This window comes from Phodopus roborovskii, unplaced genomic scaffold, assembly GCF_943737965.1.
Source record: "Phodopus roborovskii unplaced genomic scaffold, PHOROB, whole genome shotgun sequence".
NCBI classification, from domain to species: domain Eukaryota; kingdom Metazoa; phylum Chordata; class Mammalia; order Rodentia; family Cricetidae; genus Phodopus; species Phodopus roborovskii.
The window spans coordinates 2772136-2787023 of NW_026126418.1; the positions used below are offsets into that span (position 1 = coordinate 2772136).

General features: G+C 38.6%; 1 protein-coding gene across 1 annotated transcript in view; it reads left to right on the forward strand.

Annotated features, from left to right (window-relative positions):
* The window catches only part of Elp4 (elongator acetyltransferase complex subunit 4), a 207963-nt gene that overhangs the window by 3022 nt on the left and 190053 nt on the right, over positions 1-14888 (forward strand). The window contains exon 2 of the mRNA XM_051184039.1: positions 1119-1154. Coding sequence (XP_051039996.1) covers positions 1119-1154 — 36 coding nt within the window. The remainder of the gene's footprint in view (positions 1-1118; positions 1155-14888) is intronic.

The following is a 14888-nucleotide window of genomic DNA, read 5'->3' on the forward strand; positions in this document are numbered from 1 at the left end:
TATGTAAATATACTAATGTTTGAAGTGTCTGTCACTAATGGTTTTGAATTTTTTTTCAGATTGTTTTCAATTATTCAGCTATTACCCTAAATTAGTACATTCCACAATTTATTTCAATTTATTCTGAGAACATGTTAATAGATTTAGACTGTTTGATACAAAAAGTGTGTTTTTTGTTCAAGAGGAAAGAAACACTATTAAGGGAACTTTTCATATTAAAATTTTCCATATATTTGCCACTAAATTTTGGGAAATATTTTGGGAAAGAGGTTTTTATTGATGTTCAAAATGTTTTATGGTTTTGTAATGATACACACAAACCTTACCAAGAAAACTATCTTCACTTATTCAACAGCTTCGATTACCTTTAAATAATGCAACAAATACATTTTTGGTCATTTTTTAACATGTATTTCTTAATTTTAAAGTACATTTAGTAGTTTCTGAGACATTAATTCCAAGTACTAATACTTTTACAGATGAGATGAACAACTTTCCTCTTTAGCATACTTCTGATATCTGAAAAGTGAATTTTAGTGACTATTTGAATAATATATTAGCTTCATTTAATTACTTAAAAGAATTCACTCTAATATTAGTGAAAATGTATTTTTGATTATTGCTTTTTATTAGAACTGACAAAAATAAATTTCATATTTAAGCACTTCTAGACTTTGGATATGTTATACTTTTTCTAAAAATAGTTGGAATGATTAGTTCCTATGAGATTTGTTCAATTTGAAAACAAAGTAGAATTTTTAACAGTTTGCACATTTGGATCTTGGCTCTTGAGTTAGTTTATTAACAAGTGCTAAATAAATATAACATTGAAGTGCTTTACCACAGTTGTATTGCGTGCCTCCTGGTTCTGTCTGGAAAAGGGGGGGCACAATAATATATTTGGGAAGTAAATATGATATGTAGTATATAATTACAGATGACATGTAACTATATCATAATAACACACTGAACAAAGTATTACAAAGATAGTTCAAATATTGTTTACACAGGTAGTTTTTAATATTATTGAGGTAACTGTTCTTGGTAAAGTCTAAATTTTGTGCTAAAGAAAATCTAGAAAGTGAGTGACTAATGTTGTTCTTGTGTATCATTTCCAGGTGGAGGTTTAGCTGTTGGAACAGTTCTTCTGATTGGTTAGTATAAAAATATATGATGTGATCCTTCTAACTAATTCTGTTTTTGTTTGTTTTGGTTTTGTTTTTTTCATACAGGATTTTTCTGTGGCCTTGGGGGCTGTCCTGGAACTATCTCTGTAGACTAGGCTGGTCTTGAATTCACAGAGATCTGCCTGCCTATCCCTCCAGAGTGCTGGGATTAAAGGCGTGTGCCACCACCACCTGGCCTAACCAATTGTGTTTTGTACATGGTGGTTTTATGACTTTCTCACTCTGAAAATGAATATTTAAAGGATGAGCACTCCATGGATGTAAGGTCATTTTAGAACTTGTCAAAATAAATTCTTTAATTAAAAATTGAGATGGGCAGGTGTAAGGATTAAGGTTTTTCCGCCTGCCACTGGTCTTGTCCCGCTGCAGCGCCAGCCCCAAATAACACACCGAGACTCTGTATCAGATATTAATGATATTGGCCAGGTACTAGTTTCTTATCGGCTAGCTCTGTCTTAATTATTAACCCATTTCTATTTATCTAGTATTTCCACGTGGTCTTATCTTACTGGGGAGAGGCGGCTGGTGGTTCTGCTCTCTCCAGACTCTCCATCTTGACTCCCCCTTACTACTTCCTCTTTCCTCCTGTCTCCTAGTCCCGCCTATCTTGCTTTCCTATTGGCCAACAGTTCTTTATTCATTAACCAATATGAGAAACATATTTACAGAATGACATCTCCCATCATCTCCTCTTTTTTGTCTAAAATAAAAAGAAGGGTTTTAACCTTAACATAGCAAAATATATAACACAACAGTTATCAAGTAAGAATCACAGTTAACAATATTTAGTCCATTAACATTTAGTAAGATTTAAGAAAATATTCCATCATCTATTCTATCTTTGTGAGTCTAAAGTCCTATATGTAACTTATCTTTAATCCTAACTAAGGAAAACTATAACCATAACTATCTGTCTTCAACTCCTTCAAAGACCACTGATGGGAGATGTCATTCTGTATGTTTCTCATTCCGGGTAATAATAAAACTTGTGGGCTAAAGAAAAGAAAAAAGGAGGGGGGGGGAGGGGAGAAAAAAGAAGGGGGAGGGGGGGGAGGGGGGAGGGAAAAGCGGCCGGGGAGAACAAAAAAATAGTATATAAACTCTAGAAATGACAGAGACAACTCACTACCTGGTCAGTCACCTGAAGTTCTTCTGGGGGGTGGCGGGCCGACAGGCAGCGGCAGGCAGAAAAATCCTTCCACCACAGACCACAGGAAGTAAAAACTCTAGAAATGCAGCACCCACTACCTGGTCAGCCACCTGAAGTCTCTGTAATCTTCCATCTTCAGCCCATAGGCCATATTATGTCTGACAGACTCTTCAGCAAAGCAGGAAACTTTAAACTATCTTCTTGTATTGGCAGTTTGTCAGTCATTTTTCTCTGTGTCCTGCAGACTGTCTCACAGACTCTTCTATGAAGCAGGAACTCTGTAGCAATGTCCATCTTGAATCAGCAGTCACTTTTCTGTGGGTCCTGCATGTCCAGTTTATACAGCATAAAGTCAAACAGTCCAGACAAGAGCAGCATCTTGTACAAATGGCTAGTCTTGCCATATTGGAAGTAAACTCCATGAGTTTCTTCAATGTCCATCTTCCTTTCTGATGTAGATGGTGTTGCCAAGAGCAATTGTGCCTCATTGTCAAGAAAAGCCCTAAACCATTTTAAATGCCATATTCTGTAGGTCTTTGAAAGGTTTGAAGAAAGCCTATCAATCTCAAATTCATCTCTATGTATCCTTGAAAACCTAACTTAACTCTAAATTTTGACTATCATAGGTAATTATAATTTGTACTGAATTATACATTACATTTCTAAATGAGCTATATAAACACAATACCTAAACAAAAGGAGAAATATACATATCACAAAATTGACCTTAAATTATATCAATAAATGAAAATCCATTCCAAAGCAAAGTAATCAATAAATGAAAATCCATTCCAAAACAAAGTATTCATATCTATACCATAATTCCTTTTTACCGTTAAAAAGAATTGGCTGTGATCATTAACCATTTATAACCAACCCCATTGAAATGAAAACAAACATTTATAAACAATATTTGGGAATTTGGGCGTAGTTCTTTCCAAACTACTTCCTGCTGGTAAAGGGCGCTGTCTTGGGGATCCTAAGAAGATGAAGAAATCCTGGCTGTAGTCTGCAAGGCTGCCTTGTTCAAGCTGTTTTGAATGTTGGATCGCCCTGAACTGTGTTTCAGGGGGTCTGGCTTGATCAAACCATGTTAGTCTAGAAGGAATCCACAGCTTTTCATTTTCTGTGGAAACTAAAGTAGAAATCCTTTTCCCCAGTAACTTGTCCTTAGGCTTAAATTTTGGAGCCAAAGCATTTTTAAAATATATAAATTGAATTAATCCAGCAGTATTTCCTTTAACAGTTGTTTCCTCAGCAGTCAAATGATATAAAGACAACAGAATAGCATATACCATCCATAATTTTTTTGTGTTTTCCATCTTTACATGGCTTTTTTATTGCTCTGTTTTTTTACTTTCTATTTTTTCATTTTTTGAGACAGGGTTTCTCTGTATAACTGTTATCTGTCCTGGAATTTACTCTGCAAACCAGGTTTACTTTTCAAAAACAGAGATCTACTTGCCTCTGTCTCCCCAGTGCTGGGATTAAAGGCGTGTGCCACCACACCCAGTTCCTCACTGTACCATTTTATTCCTTTTCTCTCCCAAGCCTACATATATTTTAGAACACGCTGTAAACCTTTAGAGGATTTTTTAATGTGAATCTGTCTTTACTGTAAATGTTTATCTTTTTCTGGCCACAAGTCTTTATCTGGTAAACAACAACATTGCTAAAATGAAAGTCATAGTTGTTTCTGCCATGGTTTATCCAAGATGGCAGTGGGTACTTTTACCGGCAGCAGTGAGAGTTGTACTCACCTCCTTGGTCTACTCTGCCGTCAAGCAGCATGTTGCCAGCTTGGAGATGTGGCCATCGCCATTGCCAGCTCTCGTACACACCAATGAATTGTTAGCAGTGCTTCTTAAAAGCCATGCGGTTTTTTGCAGCTTATGCTGGGTCAGGAATTCTCCCTTAAGGGAGCCGCGCAAATATCTGCTTGTCTCTCACAAAGCCAAGTCCAACTGAGAAAAATGCTGCTACCAAGAAACCTTGCTTATTTCTGTTCTTTTGTTTGTAAAACCTTTTTTTAAGCTTTTGTTAAATTTTAAGTGGAAGTTCTTATTAGCCACGTGGGCGCCATATGTCAGGAGTGAGGTTTTTTCCCTCCCACTTCTGGTCTTGTCCTGCCGCCGCACCTTCTTTTTTTTTAGATAAGAAGCTGAATCCCTGGAAAACTCAAGTTGTCTAGAACATCTCATTATTTATTTCTGCTTAATCACTGAGGAATACTGATAATAAGTGTAGAGTTGTCCATTATTTGGTTCTTGCTGTGAATCATGTATTATGCAAAGTGTTTTATGTATGTTTCTTTCTTTACTTAATATGATCACCTTATAAACTATTAAATTTGTATTACCTCTATAATCCATGAAAGTAGATTTGAGGGATGAAATAACTTTCAGTTTCACATAGGTAGTAAGAAAACCAAGATTAGAATTTTACTTTGAATCTAGGTACATGAATTTGTTTTTGTGACTGAGAAGTTTTTATCTTGTAATTTCTTTATTACTTTTGAGACTGTTATACATAAATACTTATATTTACTTCAAACTCATTTCTCCCTCTATTCTCACAAATTCCATTTATGTCTACTCTCATATTCATGACCTCTTTTTAATTATTGTTACATATATATGTATTATATACATGTATATGTGTACATGTATGTATGTATACATATACTCATGTACACATATACATACATACCCTATTTAGTCTGTTTGGTGTTGTTTGTGTGTGTGTGTGAATGGGTCTGTGTGTGTGTGTGTGTGTCTGTTTATAGCTGATCATTTGGGATAGGATAACCTATCAAGGGGCTTATTCCTAGGGGAGACTGGATCTCTGTCTCTCAGAAGCTATTAATTGCTTGTAGCTCTTCACCTATGGGTGGACACTTGTGGGAAAATTTCCCTCATCCACATTAGCATGTCATGTGGCATTGTTATTCTTCTGGTCTTGTTTAGGAAAACATATTGTTGAAACAGTGTGGGTGCTAGTTCTCTGTCCTAGAAGACACTTGTAGCACAAATAAAAACCACACAAGGGACTGTGTGGAAAAAACACTGGAGGCTGGAGTGGCCTGAAGGCAAAGCAATCCAGTCCTACTTGGAGCCCAGGTGCTTCTGGAGTTTGGGTATCAGCTGAAGATTGTTTAGTGAGGCTACAACAGGAAAATCCCAAACTCGTTCAGAGGTTTGGAGATAAAAGAAAGTCTAGCCAGCTGGTCAGTGACTCCAGTGGAAACCCTGCTTGCAGCTCCTGGCCTGTGCTGGTGGCTGCAAAGACACAGGAAAATGGCTTTTTTTTTTTTTTTTGTCATGAATGCATACCTTTAAGTTGGTATGTATGTAAGTTGGCCAGTATGTAGCACAAATAATAAAAATGCAGAGATAGATACTGGAATTAAAGCTGAAGATCAGAGAAGCAAAGGGGCCAGCCACTAGAGTTCTCACCTCTACCAATGCTCAGACAGAAGGGGTGATTCTATCCTCTGAATCTCCAAACTGCACTGCTCCTCAGACTGTCTAGACTGCAGACTGAATACACTCCACTCCTGTCTCCACCTGCCTTATACTCCTCTCTCCACCCAGCCATATCACTGCTGTCTGCACCTCCCTGCTGCCATTAAAGGTGTAAGTTTCTGTTTCTCTTTTAGACTTATTTCACTCTCATGTAGCCCAGGGTGGCCTTGAACTCACAGAGATCCATCTGCTTCCGTCTCCTGAGTGCTGGGATTAATGTGTGTACCACCACTGCCTGACCTCTATGACAATGGCTATTTTTGCACTCTGATCTTCTGGCAAGCTTTATTGGATCATAAACAAAATATCAGCACAGAAACTATTTCAAGGGTGCAGAAGTTATCCTGGTTCTCAGGCTCTTAATAGTTTCCATCCTTTGGCTCTTACAGAAGACTCTTTTTCACAGTGTTCTCTGAGTCTTAGGTGTAAGGGTTGGGTTATAGATATATTAGTTGGGGTCAGGCACCCCATGGTTACTCATTCTTCTACATTTGACCAATTGTGAGTTTATATAGTAGTCTCTATTTACTACAAAAAGAAACTTCTTTGTTGAGGTATAAGAGATATACTTATCTGTAGGTATTAAAATAAGTAGTTGGGGGCTAGAGTCATGGCTTGGTGTTTAAGAACACTGATGGTTCTTTTAGAGGACCCAGATTCGAGTCCCAGCTCAAAAATAGTTGTTAACTATGCATGTGGTACATTGACATATATGTAGGTTAAGCACATAAATAAAATTAATAAAAATTTAAAAACTATTTAGAATGCAGTTAGAAGTGATAGTGGTTTAGGAAAGTGGCAGTTAGTAGGCTCTCCTCTAGGATCCATGCACAAGCCATGGCTAGTTGTTTAAATTTATAGTACCAGTAATGAGCTCCCTCCTATTGGTGTGCTATATGTAATTAGACAGTCCCAGTGTGTAAATGCCACTAATACACCCCTAGGGATATCTTGCTAGAGGTCAGTGTCGTGTTCTGTAGGCTGTGCAGCTGGATAGGACTCTGATGTTTTTTTTTTCCCTTAGCCTGTTGGTTATTAGGAGATATTAGGAGATCAATCCTCAGGGAGGAGAAGGCTTCCAGGTCAGTTCTAACTTGACTCCCCCAAGAATTATATACAAACAGTATGGCATCTTCAGCAATAATACAACCTCTAGGAGGCACCGAAGAGCAAGGGCAATAGCCTATATTTTGTGAGTGTTTGGTCAAGTAGAAGATAGATGATCAGGATTTAAAGATAAAGTAGAGAAACTGGATTATACAAGTAAATAATGTGAAAAAAAATAAAAACACATGGAAGGAAAATGCAGGAACTTGAGGACACCAAATCTTTGAATTATAGGTATAGAAGATGAAGCATCCCAGGTCATTAGCAAGGGGGTGGGGTGGGACAAAGAGAGAGAGATCATTACATAGTCATAGAAAAGACCTCCAAATTAAGGACAGACATACCTACACATATACAAGAAGCACAGAGCACTAAATAAGACAAGAAAAGAAGCTCTTTGTGACATATTATTGTTAAAAACAAATATGAAAAACAAAGGCTATTAAAAGCTTTGACGGGGGAAACCCCCACAAGACAGATGTAAAGGAAAATCCACCAGAATAACAACTGATTTCTAGGTGGAAACTTTAAAAGAAGATCCAGGGTTGATGTCTAAGTTCTAAAAGACCACACATGCCAGCCTAGACAACTGTCCTGTATTGCTTTCTCAAATGCCTTGTTTAACATCCATAAGCAGTAAGATAGGTGTGATGTTCTTTTGTGAAATAATCAAATACCTGTATATGTGGGTTTCCTAAAGTGAATGAAGTTTCAAAATTCTAAAGGTGAAGGATCTTACTGAGTGTTCAATGAAGACACAAGTTACAGCATGGTAAAATTTCTCATTTTACATTGTCAGTATTTCTCTATCATAGCAGAACATTTCTGTTTAAAATGCTAAATCTTGCCAGGTATGGTACTTTTACCATACCTGGGATTATTATACCATTCCCGAATGCTGGGATCATACCTTTAATTCCAGCACTCTGGAAGTAGATGTAGATTAATCTCTGAGTTTGGAGCCAGCCTGATCTACATAGCAAATTCCAGACTACCTAGTACTACATAGTAAGACCCTGTCTCAACAACAAAAATATTTCTGTGTGTAGCACACTTGTAGTTATGTACACATGTGCATGTAAGTACAAATGTGTGTGTAGGTAGACACACTCTAGGAGGTTGGTATGGAGGCCTACTTCAGATGTCTATCTTAATTATCCATGTCATTTTCTTATTAGTGTTTTTACATTCCAATCCCAGTTCCCCTTCCTCCCCTCTTCCCACTCCTCCCATTCCCTCCCCATCTCCCATCTGCTCCTCGGGGAGAGGTTAAGGCCTCCCCTAGGAAGTCTATCAAGTCTGTCCCATCATCTCGTTGAGGCAGGGCAGGAACACTCAGCCTAGACACAGGGGTGGGGGTGGGGGGCTGGGGAATGGAGAAGTGCCTTGATCCTACCTCAATGAGATAATGGGACAGACTTTTTTTTTTTTAATGTACATGAAAGCTTAAATAGGAATGACCCCTATAGATTCATGTATTTGTATGTGTGGTCCATAGGGAGTAGTACTTTTAAGATGTGTGGAATTATTGGAGGAAATGTGTCACTGTAGGAGTGGTCTTTGAGATCTCATATGTCCAAGCTACACCCAGTATGGCACACTGTCTCCTGCTGTCTTCGAATCAAGATGCAGAACTCTCAACTACTTCTCCAGCACCTTGTTTGCCTGCTTGCCGCCATGTTTCCCACCATGATGATAATGGACTAAATCTCTGAAACTCCAGCTCCAAGGAAATGTTTTCTCTTATAAGAGTTAAATAGTCATGGTATCTCTTCATATCTTGAAAGACCCAAATTAAGACAATGTACTTTTGATTCATGTGTATGGATGTTTTGCCCATGTTTGTGTCTGTGATACACCATGTATGTGCAGTGCCTGAGGCAGCCAGTAAATGGTGTCAAATCCCCTGGATATAGAATACCAGATGGTTGTGGATGTTGGGAATCATACCTGGCTCCTCTGGAAGTGATTTTGACCTCTGAACCATCTTTCCAGCTCTTCTCCACATTATATTTTGAAATAGGGTCACCTCACTGAACTTGAAGGTCACCAATTAGCTATGTCACTAACCAAGATTGCCAAGGGCTCTTCCTAACTGTCCCATACCCATATCCCCAGGACTAGGGTTACAGATGCATAGTACTGCACCTGACTTTTATATGAGTGCTGAGGATCCCAACTCTGGTCTTCCTGCATGTGCAGAGGCTCTCTGTCTTCTGAGTCCTCTCCAGCCTTTATTGTGAGTTTTGTAAACCATATTCGCATGAAGTAGATTATTCTTCATTTATCAAGGCAGTTTTATGTGTAACATGCCTGTGCACAAGTGTGGCTTTTCAGAGCAGTCTATTTATAGTTTCAGATGTGTAACTATGGAAACTAGAGCTAGTTCATCTGGCTCCCCAAACCAGAAAAAGTCTATGCCTTTAGAATATTAGACAAAATAGCTAAATATGAATGTATGAAAGGGGGGAACATGAAGCATCAATCACCAGAGGTAAACAATTCTTAATATGAACTTGATTCTTTATAACATTTGATATTCAGAATTCCATTGCTGTTAAAACAAATGAGAAAATCAACTAACAGGAAGAAAGCCTTATTTTGGCTCTTAGTTTCAATAGGCTCAGTCCATAACTAACAAACTGAGGCCAAATATAATGGCAGTGAGAGTGTATTGCTAAGGAGCTTGTCACTCCAGTGTAGCCAGGAAATGGAGAGGAGGAGTCCTTCACACCCACACACATTTCCTTCACACCCAGCTCTCTTGTCCCTTATGACTCTTTTCCTTCAAGCTAAAATTCCACTTTTTTCCCTCACACACTTTTAGCTCCCTTCTCCATCTCAGTGACTCCCTTCAGTTTGTGTAAGTTTCCATACTAACATTGTCATTGCCCTTGTGTCCTCCTGTACAGTTAAACCTAAGAATTAAATGATTTGTTCAAGCCAAACTGCATTTTGGGGGGGGTCAGTTTTGCCTCATTCCCTTTACTTGCCCAGTGTTCTGGGAATTCACTAAGTAGATTAATCAAATGCTATCAAACAACCTCAAAATTTATTTCACAAAATTGAAATTTTCAGCATGATGAATTTAGTGCTTTTGCTAATCCCTAAGTAGGTGATCTTCTGCATATTTAGTCTTTCCTGACTGATAGGACTGAAAAAACTATAGGGGATATATAGAATACATTCTCTGTGTGTGCATGTTTAAGACTGATTTTAGGTAAATTACAGTGTGTGTGGCTGATTCACAAGACAAGACTGATTTTTTTTATTGCTTTTTCTGCCTTCATTAATTATACAGATATTGAGTACATATATACACCGTACTTGGCTCTAGGTTTCTGTGGGGTACCCTCACTGTCAAAGATGCCATTAACTCAATGGAGAAATTGCAGTGAAGTGTTGTAGAAGCTAATACAGACTGGGGGTGTTCAAGAGCAATTTGCAGAAAACTTAGGTTGTCTTGGGGAAATTTATGCAAACTGGACAGTAAGTAGTCTTGCATGAAGAAACCAGGTGGTGTTTGCCAGTCACTATCTTGTGTATCTGCAGCAGTATCTGAAGACAGGTAGGCCAAGGAAGAGTGCAAACAAAACCTAGAGAGCATTGAGGCTTTGCTTTTCTGTGTGTTTTAAACTGTGACCCCAGTTTTATAGATATATTTATTTTTCTGATTAAGTAGTTTGTTTCTTTACTGAAAAATTGTTAAATAACAGTCATTTTTAAGGCCAAAGATGATTTTTTTTTTACTATACCAGTCAACATGCATACTTTTATTTATATGTATTAAGTTCTGCTCTTTGGTTAGAGCCATGCAGAGCCTGTAGTCCTACTTATTTACTTTTTCTTCTTCCACAAAACAACATCAGTCAAATATGGTCCAAAAATGTTAAATGAAACAGTCCAGAAATAACAGATTCATGCATTGTAAATTACATGCTGTTTTGAGTAGTATGATAAAATCTCCTCCTGTCCCTATCACAACATGCCTGGGATCAGTCCTTTATCCAGCCTACCCAAACTGAGTATGCTACCCACCCATTAGTCACTTAATTGCCATCTCAGTTATCATAGTGACTTTCAGTCATAGTATCACAGTACTTATATTCAGGTAACTTTAATTTTACTTAATAATGGCCCCCAAAGAACAAGAGTATTGAAACCTGCAATTTGAATATGCTAAAGAGAAGTTTTGAAGTGCTTCCTTTAAGAGAAGAGGTGAAGCAATAAGATATTTTAGGACAAGCAGATCCCTGTGACATGACTTATTATAGTTTAGATTGTAATTGTTCTGTTCTATTGTTAGTTATTATTGTTAAGCTCTCAGTATGCCTGATTAAGTTATGATAGGGATGTATGTATGCATGTGTGTGTGCATATGCACACCAGCACCTCCTACAAACTAGGATATTATATGGTCTCAGGTATCCAACGTGGTGATGGTCTTGGAACAAATATATAGTAGTAAGACTTTTCTTTGGGCTACCACCTCACAAATGCTAACATGGAGAATTATTATTATGAAAGCTCGGCCTTTAGCCTAAGTTTGTTCCCAGCTATCTCTTATGACTTAAATTAACCTTTTTCTATTAATCTATGTTCTGTCACATGACTTTTACCTTTGTCTTACTCTTTACATCCAATTTGTAAATTGTACATCACATCTGGGTGGTGTCTCCCTTTCTAGCCTAGATTCATGCTGAGTTTCTCTCTTTGCCTGGAAGTCCCACCTATTCTCTTCTTCCTAGTTAGTTTTAACGTGGATAATAAAAACCCAGAGACAGATCAGAGAAGCAAAGCAGCCAACCAATAACTGGCAATCCTGTCTCCATGAATCCTCAGAGGTAAATGCCCCAAGTTCCTCTCTCTTCCTGCCTTTTATTCCTTTCTTGGCCCAGCCATATCACACTCCTATCTCCACCTCCCAGGTGCTGGGATTAAAGGTGTGAGTTCTGTTACTCTTTAGACGGATTCACTCTTGAGTAGGCCATGGTGGCTTTGATGTCAGAGAGATTCATCTGCCTCTGTCTCCTGACTCCTGGGATTAAAGGTGTGCACCACCACTACCTGACTTCTAAGGCTGAGTAGTATGGCTGCTGGGATTAAAGGAGTGTGTCACCACTGTCTGGCTCTATGGCTGTGGCTAACTTTACATTTTGATCCCTAGCAGCTTTATTAGATCATTAACAATATATCACCACAGTTATTGGCCATTCAGCTCTTTATTAAACCAACCAAAAAGCACTTTGGCAAAGATTGATCTTCCCAGTATACAAAAACACTGATAGTGGGGAACTACAGTACTAAAGAAGATTTGAATTAATGGAAATTTTAAGAAGCAGCGTGGTTATCTAGGCAAGAGTTGCTTCAACATGTCCAGGACTGGGGGAGCAGCAGCATGAAAAAGTTAATTAAATTCCACAAATATTTTGATATTAAATTTATCAGAAATTTCAGGGTAGGAATCTGGTTTATTAGTAAGTAAGAGACAAGATGTCAAAAATAAGTCCTAACTTTCTGGAAACCAAGACGGTCATGTTTGGTGGACAAATAGAATTGGTTGTTGAATCGGTGTTGTACATATTTGGAGCACCCTTATGCTTTTGTAATTAACAGCAGCAAAAGCCTGAAAACAGCTGTAAAAGTCCATGACAGCAAGATGGATAAATAAATATGACACATAAATGTGCTGGGATGTTATATAACCTTAAGCTACAAAACTATAAAGAATGTGAAGTAGAGTGAAGAAGCATGGGATATGAATTTCAGTAATTGTAACCACATAAAAAACACACAGAAAAGATCCTGAAAGAAAATACATGAACGTTTTCACATGATTTTGTGTAGATAATGAGTGGTGAATGGAGTTTTGGAAGGTTAAATTTGCCATATTAAAACAGTTATCTTCAAAACTAAAATTTTCATCAAGTTTACTTTTTTTATTTATCAATTATTTATTTGGTTTTTTCCTTATTTATTTTTCTTATTTGACATATCCATCCCAGTTCCCTCTCCTTCCCTCCCTCACTCCTCTCCCTCTCTCCCATGTGCCTAACTACCCTCCCATCCCCTCTCCCCACTCCACAGAGAGGGTAGTGCCTTCAAGGAGGGGTCAACAAAATCTGTCATGTCATTTGGAGTAGGGACTAGGCCCTCCCTCCTGCCTCTAGGTTAAGGCAGTAACCCTCCATGGGGAACGTGCTCCCAAAGTCCTTTTGTGCACCAGGGATACATCCTGGTTCCACTGGTTCCTTAGACTGCCCGGGTCTTCTCACTGATACCCATGTTCAGGGGGTCTGAGTTGGTCCAGTGTTGGTTTTCCAGCTAACATTCTGGGGGTCCATTAGTTCCTCCTTGTTCAGGTCAGCTGTCTCTGTGGGTTTCTGTAGCCTGGTCTTATACTCCCAATCTGCATCTGGATTCCAAATCAGCTCAGTGTTTTTCTGGTGGTGTCTGCTTCTGGTTCCATCAGCTACTAGACGACGGCTCTATGATGGTAGTTAAGTTAGTCATCAATATCATTATCAGGGAAGGACATTTATGGTAGCCTTTCCACTGTTGCTCAGATTGTTAGTTGGGGACAGTCTTGTAGGTCTCTGGACATTTCTCTAGAGTCAGTTTTCTCTTCAAACCTACAATGGCTCCCTCTGTCTTTCTGTCTCTGTCTCTCTCTCCCTCCCTCTCTCTCTCTCTCATCTATTCCTGCCCTGACTCAATCTTCCTAGTCCCACGTGCTTTCCTCTCCTCCCCTTCTCTTTCTCCTAGCTCCCTCTCCATTCACTGCCCCCCCACTCCCAGTATGCTCAGGAGATCTTGTTCCTTTCCCCTTCTTTGAGGAACCTTGTATGAATCTCTTAGGTTGCTCCTTGTACCCTAGTTTCCCTGGAGGTCTGAATTATAGGCTAGTGATCCTTTGCTCTATGTCTAAAATCCATATATGAGTGACTGGGTTACCTCATTCAGGATACTTTCTTCAAGTTCCATCCATTTGCCTGTGAATTTCAAGATCCCATTGTTTTTTTTTTTTTTTTTTTTTTTTTTTTTTGTTTTGTTTTGTTTTGTTTTGTTTTTTCTGCAGAGTAGTATTCCATTGTGTAAATGTGCCATATCTTCTTTATCCATTCTTCAGTTGAGGGCCATCTAGGTTGCTTCCATGTTCTTGCTATTACAAATAATGCTGCTAGAAACATAGTTGAACAAATGTCTTTTTTGCATGGATGTGAATCCTTTGGGTATATGGCTAAGAGTGGGATTGCTGGGTCCTGTGGTAGACTGATCCCCATTTTCCTGAGGAACCACCATATTGATCTCCAAAATGGCTGTATGAGTTTGCACTCCCACCAGCAGTGGAGGAGTGTTCCCCTTTCTCCACATCCTCTCAAGCATAAGTTGTCATTGGTGTTTCTAATTTTAACCATTCTGACATGAGTAAGATGGTATCTCAGAGTTGCTTTGGCTTGCATTTCCCTGATAGCTAAGGATGTGGAGCACTTTCTTAAGTGTCTTTCAGCCTTTTTGATTTCCTCTATTGAGAATTCTCTCTTCAGTTCTGTACCCCATTTTGTAATAGGGTTATTTGGTGTTTTCATGACTTGTTTCTTGAGTTCTTTGTATATATTGGAGATCAGCCCTCTGTCAGATGTAGGATTGGTGAAGATCTTTTCCCAGTCTGTGGGCTGCCGTTTGGTCTTGTCAACTGTGTCCTTTGCCTTACAGATGCTTCTAAGTTTGAAGAGGTCCCATTTATTAATTGTCAATCTCAGAGTTTGTGCTACTGGAATTATGTTCAGGAAGTGGTCTCCTATACCAATTTGTTCAAGGGTACCTCCTACTTTCTCTTCTAAGAGGTTCAGTGTGGGTGGATTGATGTTGAGGTCTTTGATCCATTTGGACTTGAGTTTTCTGCGTGGTGACAGAGAA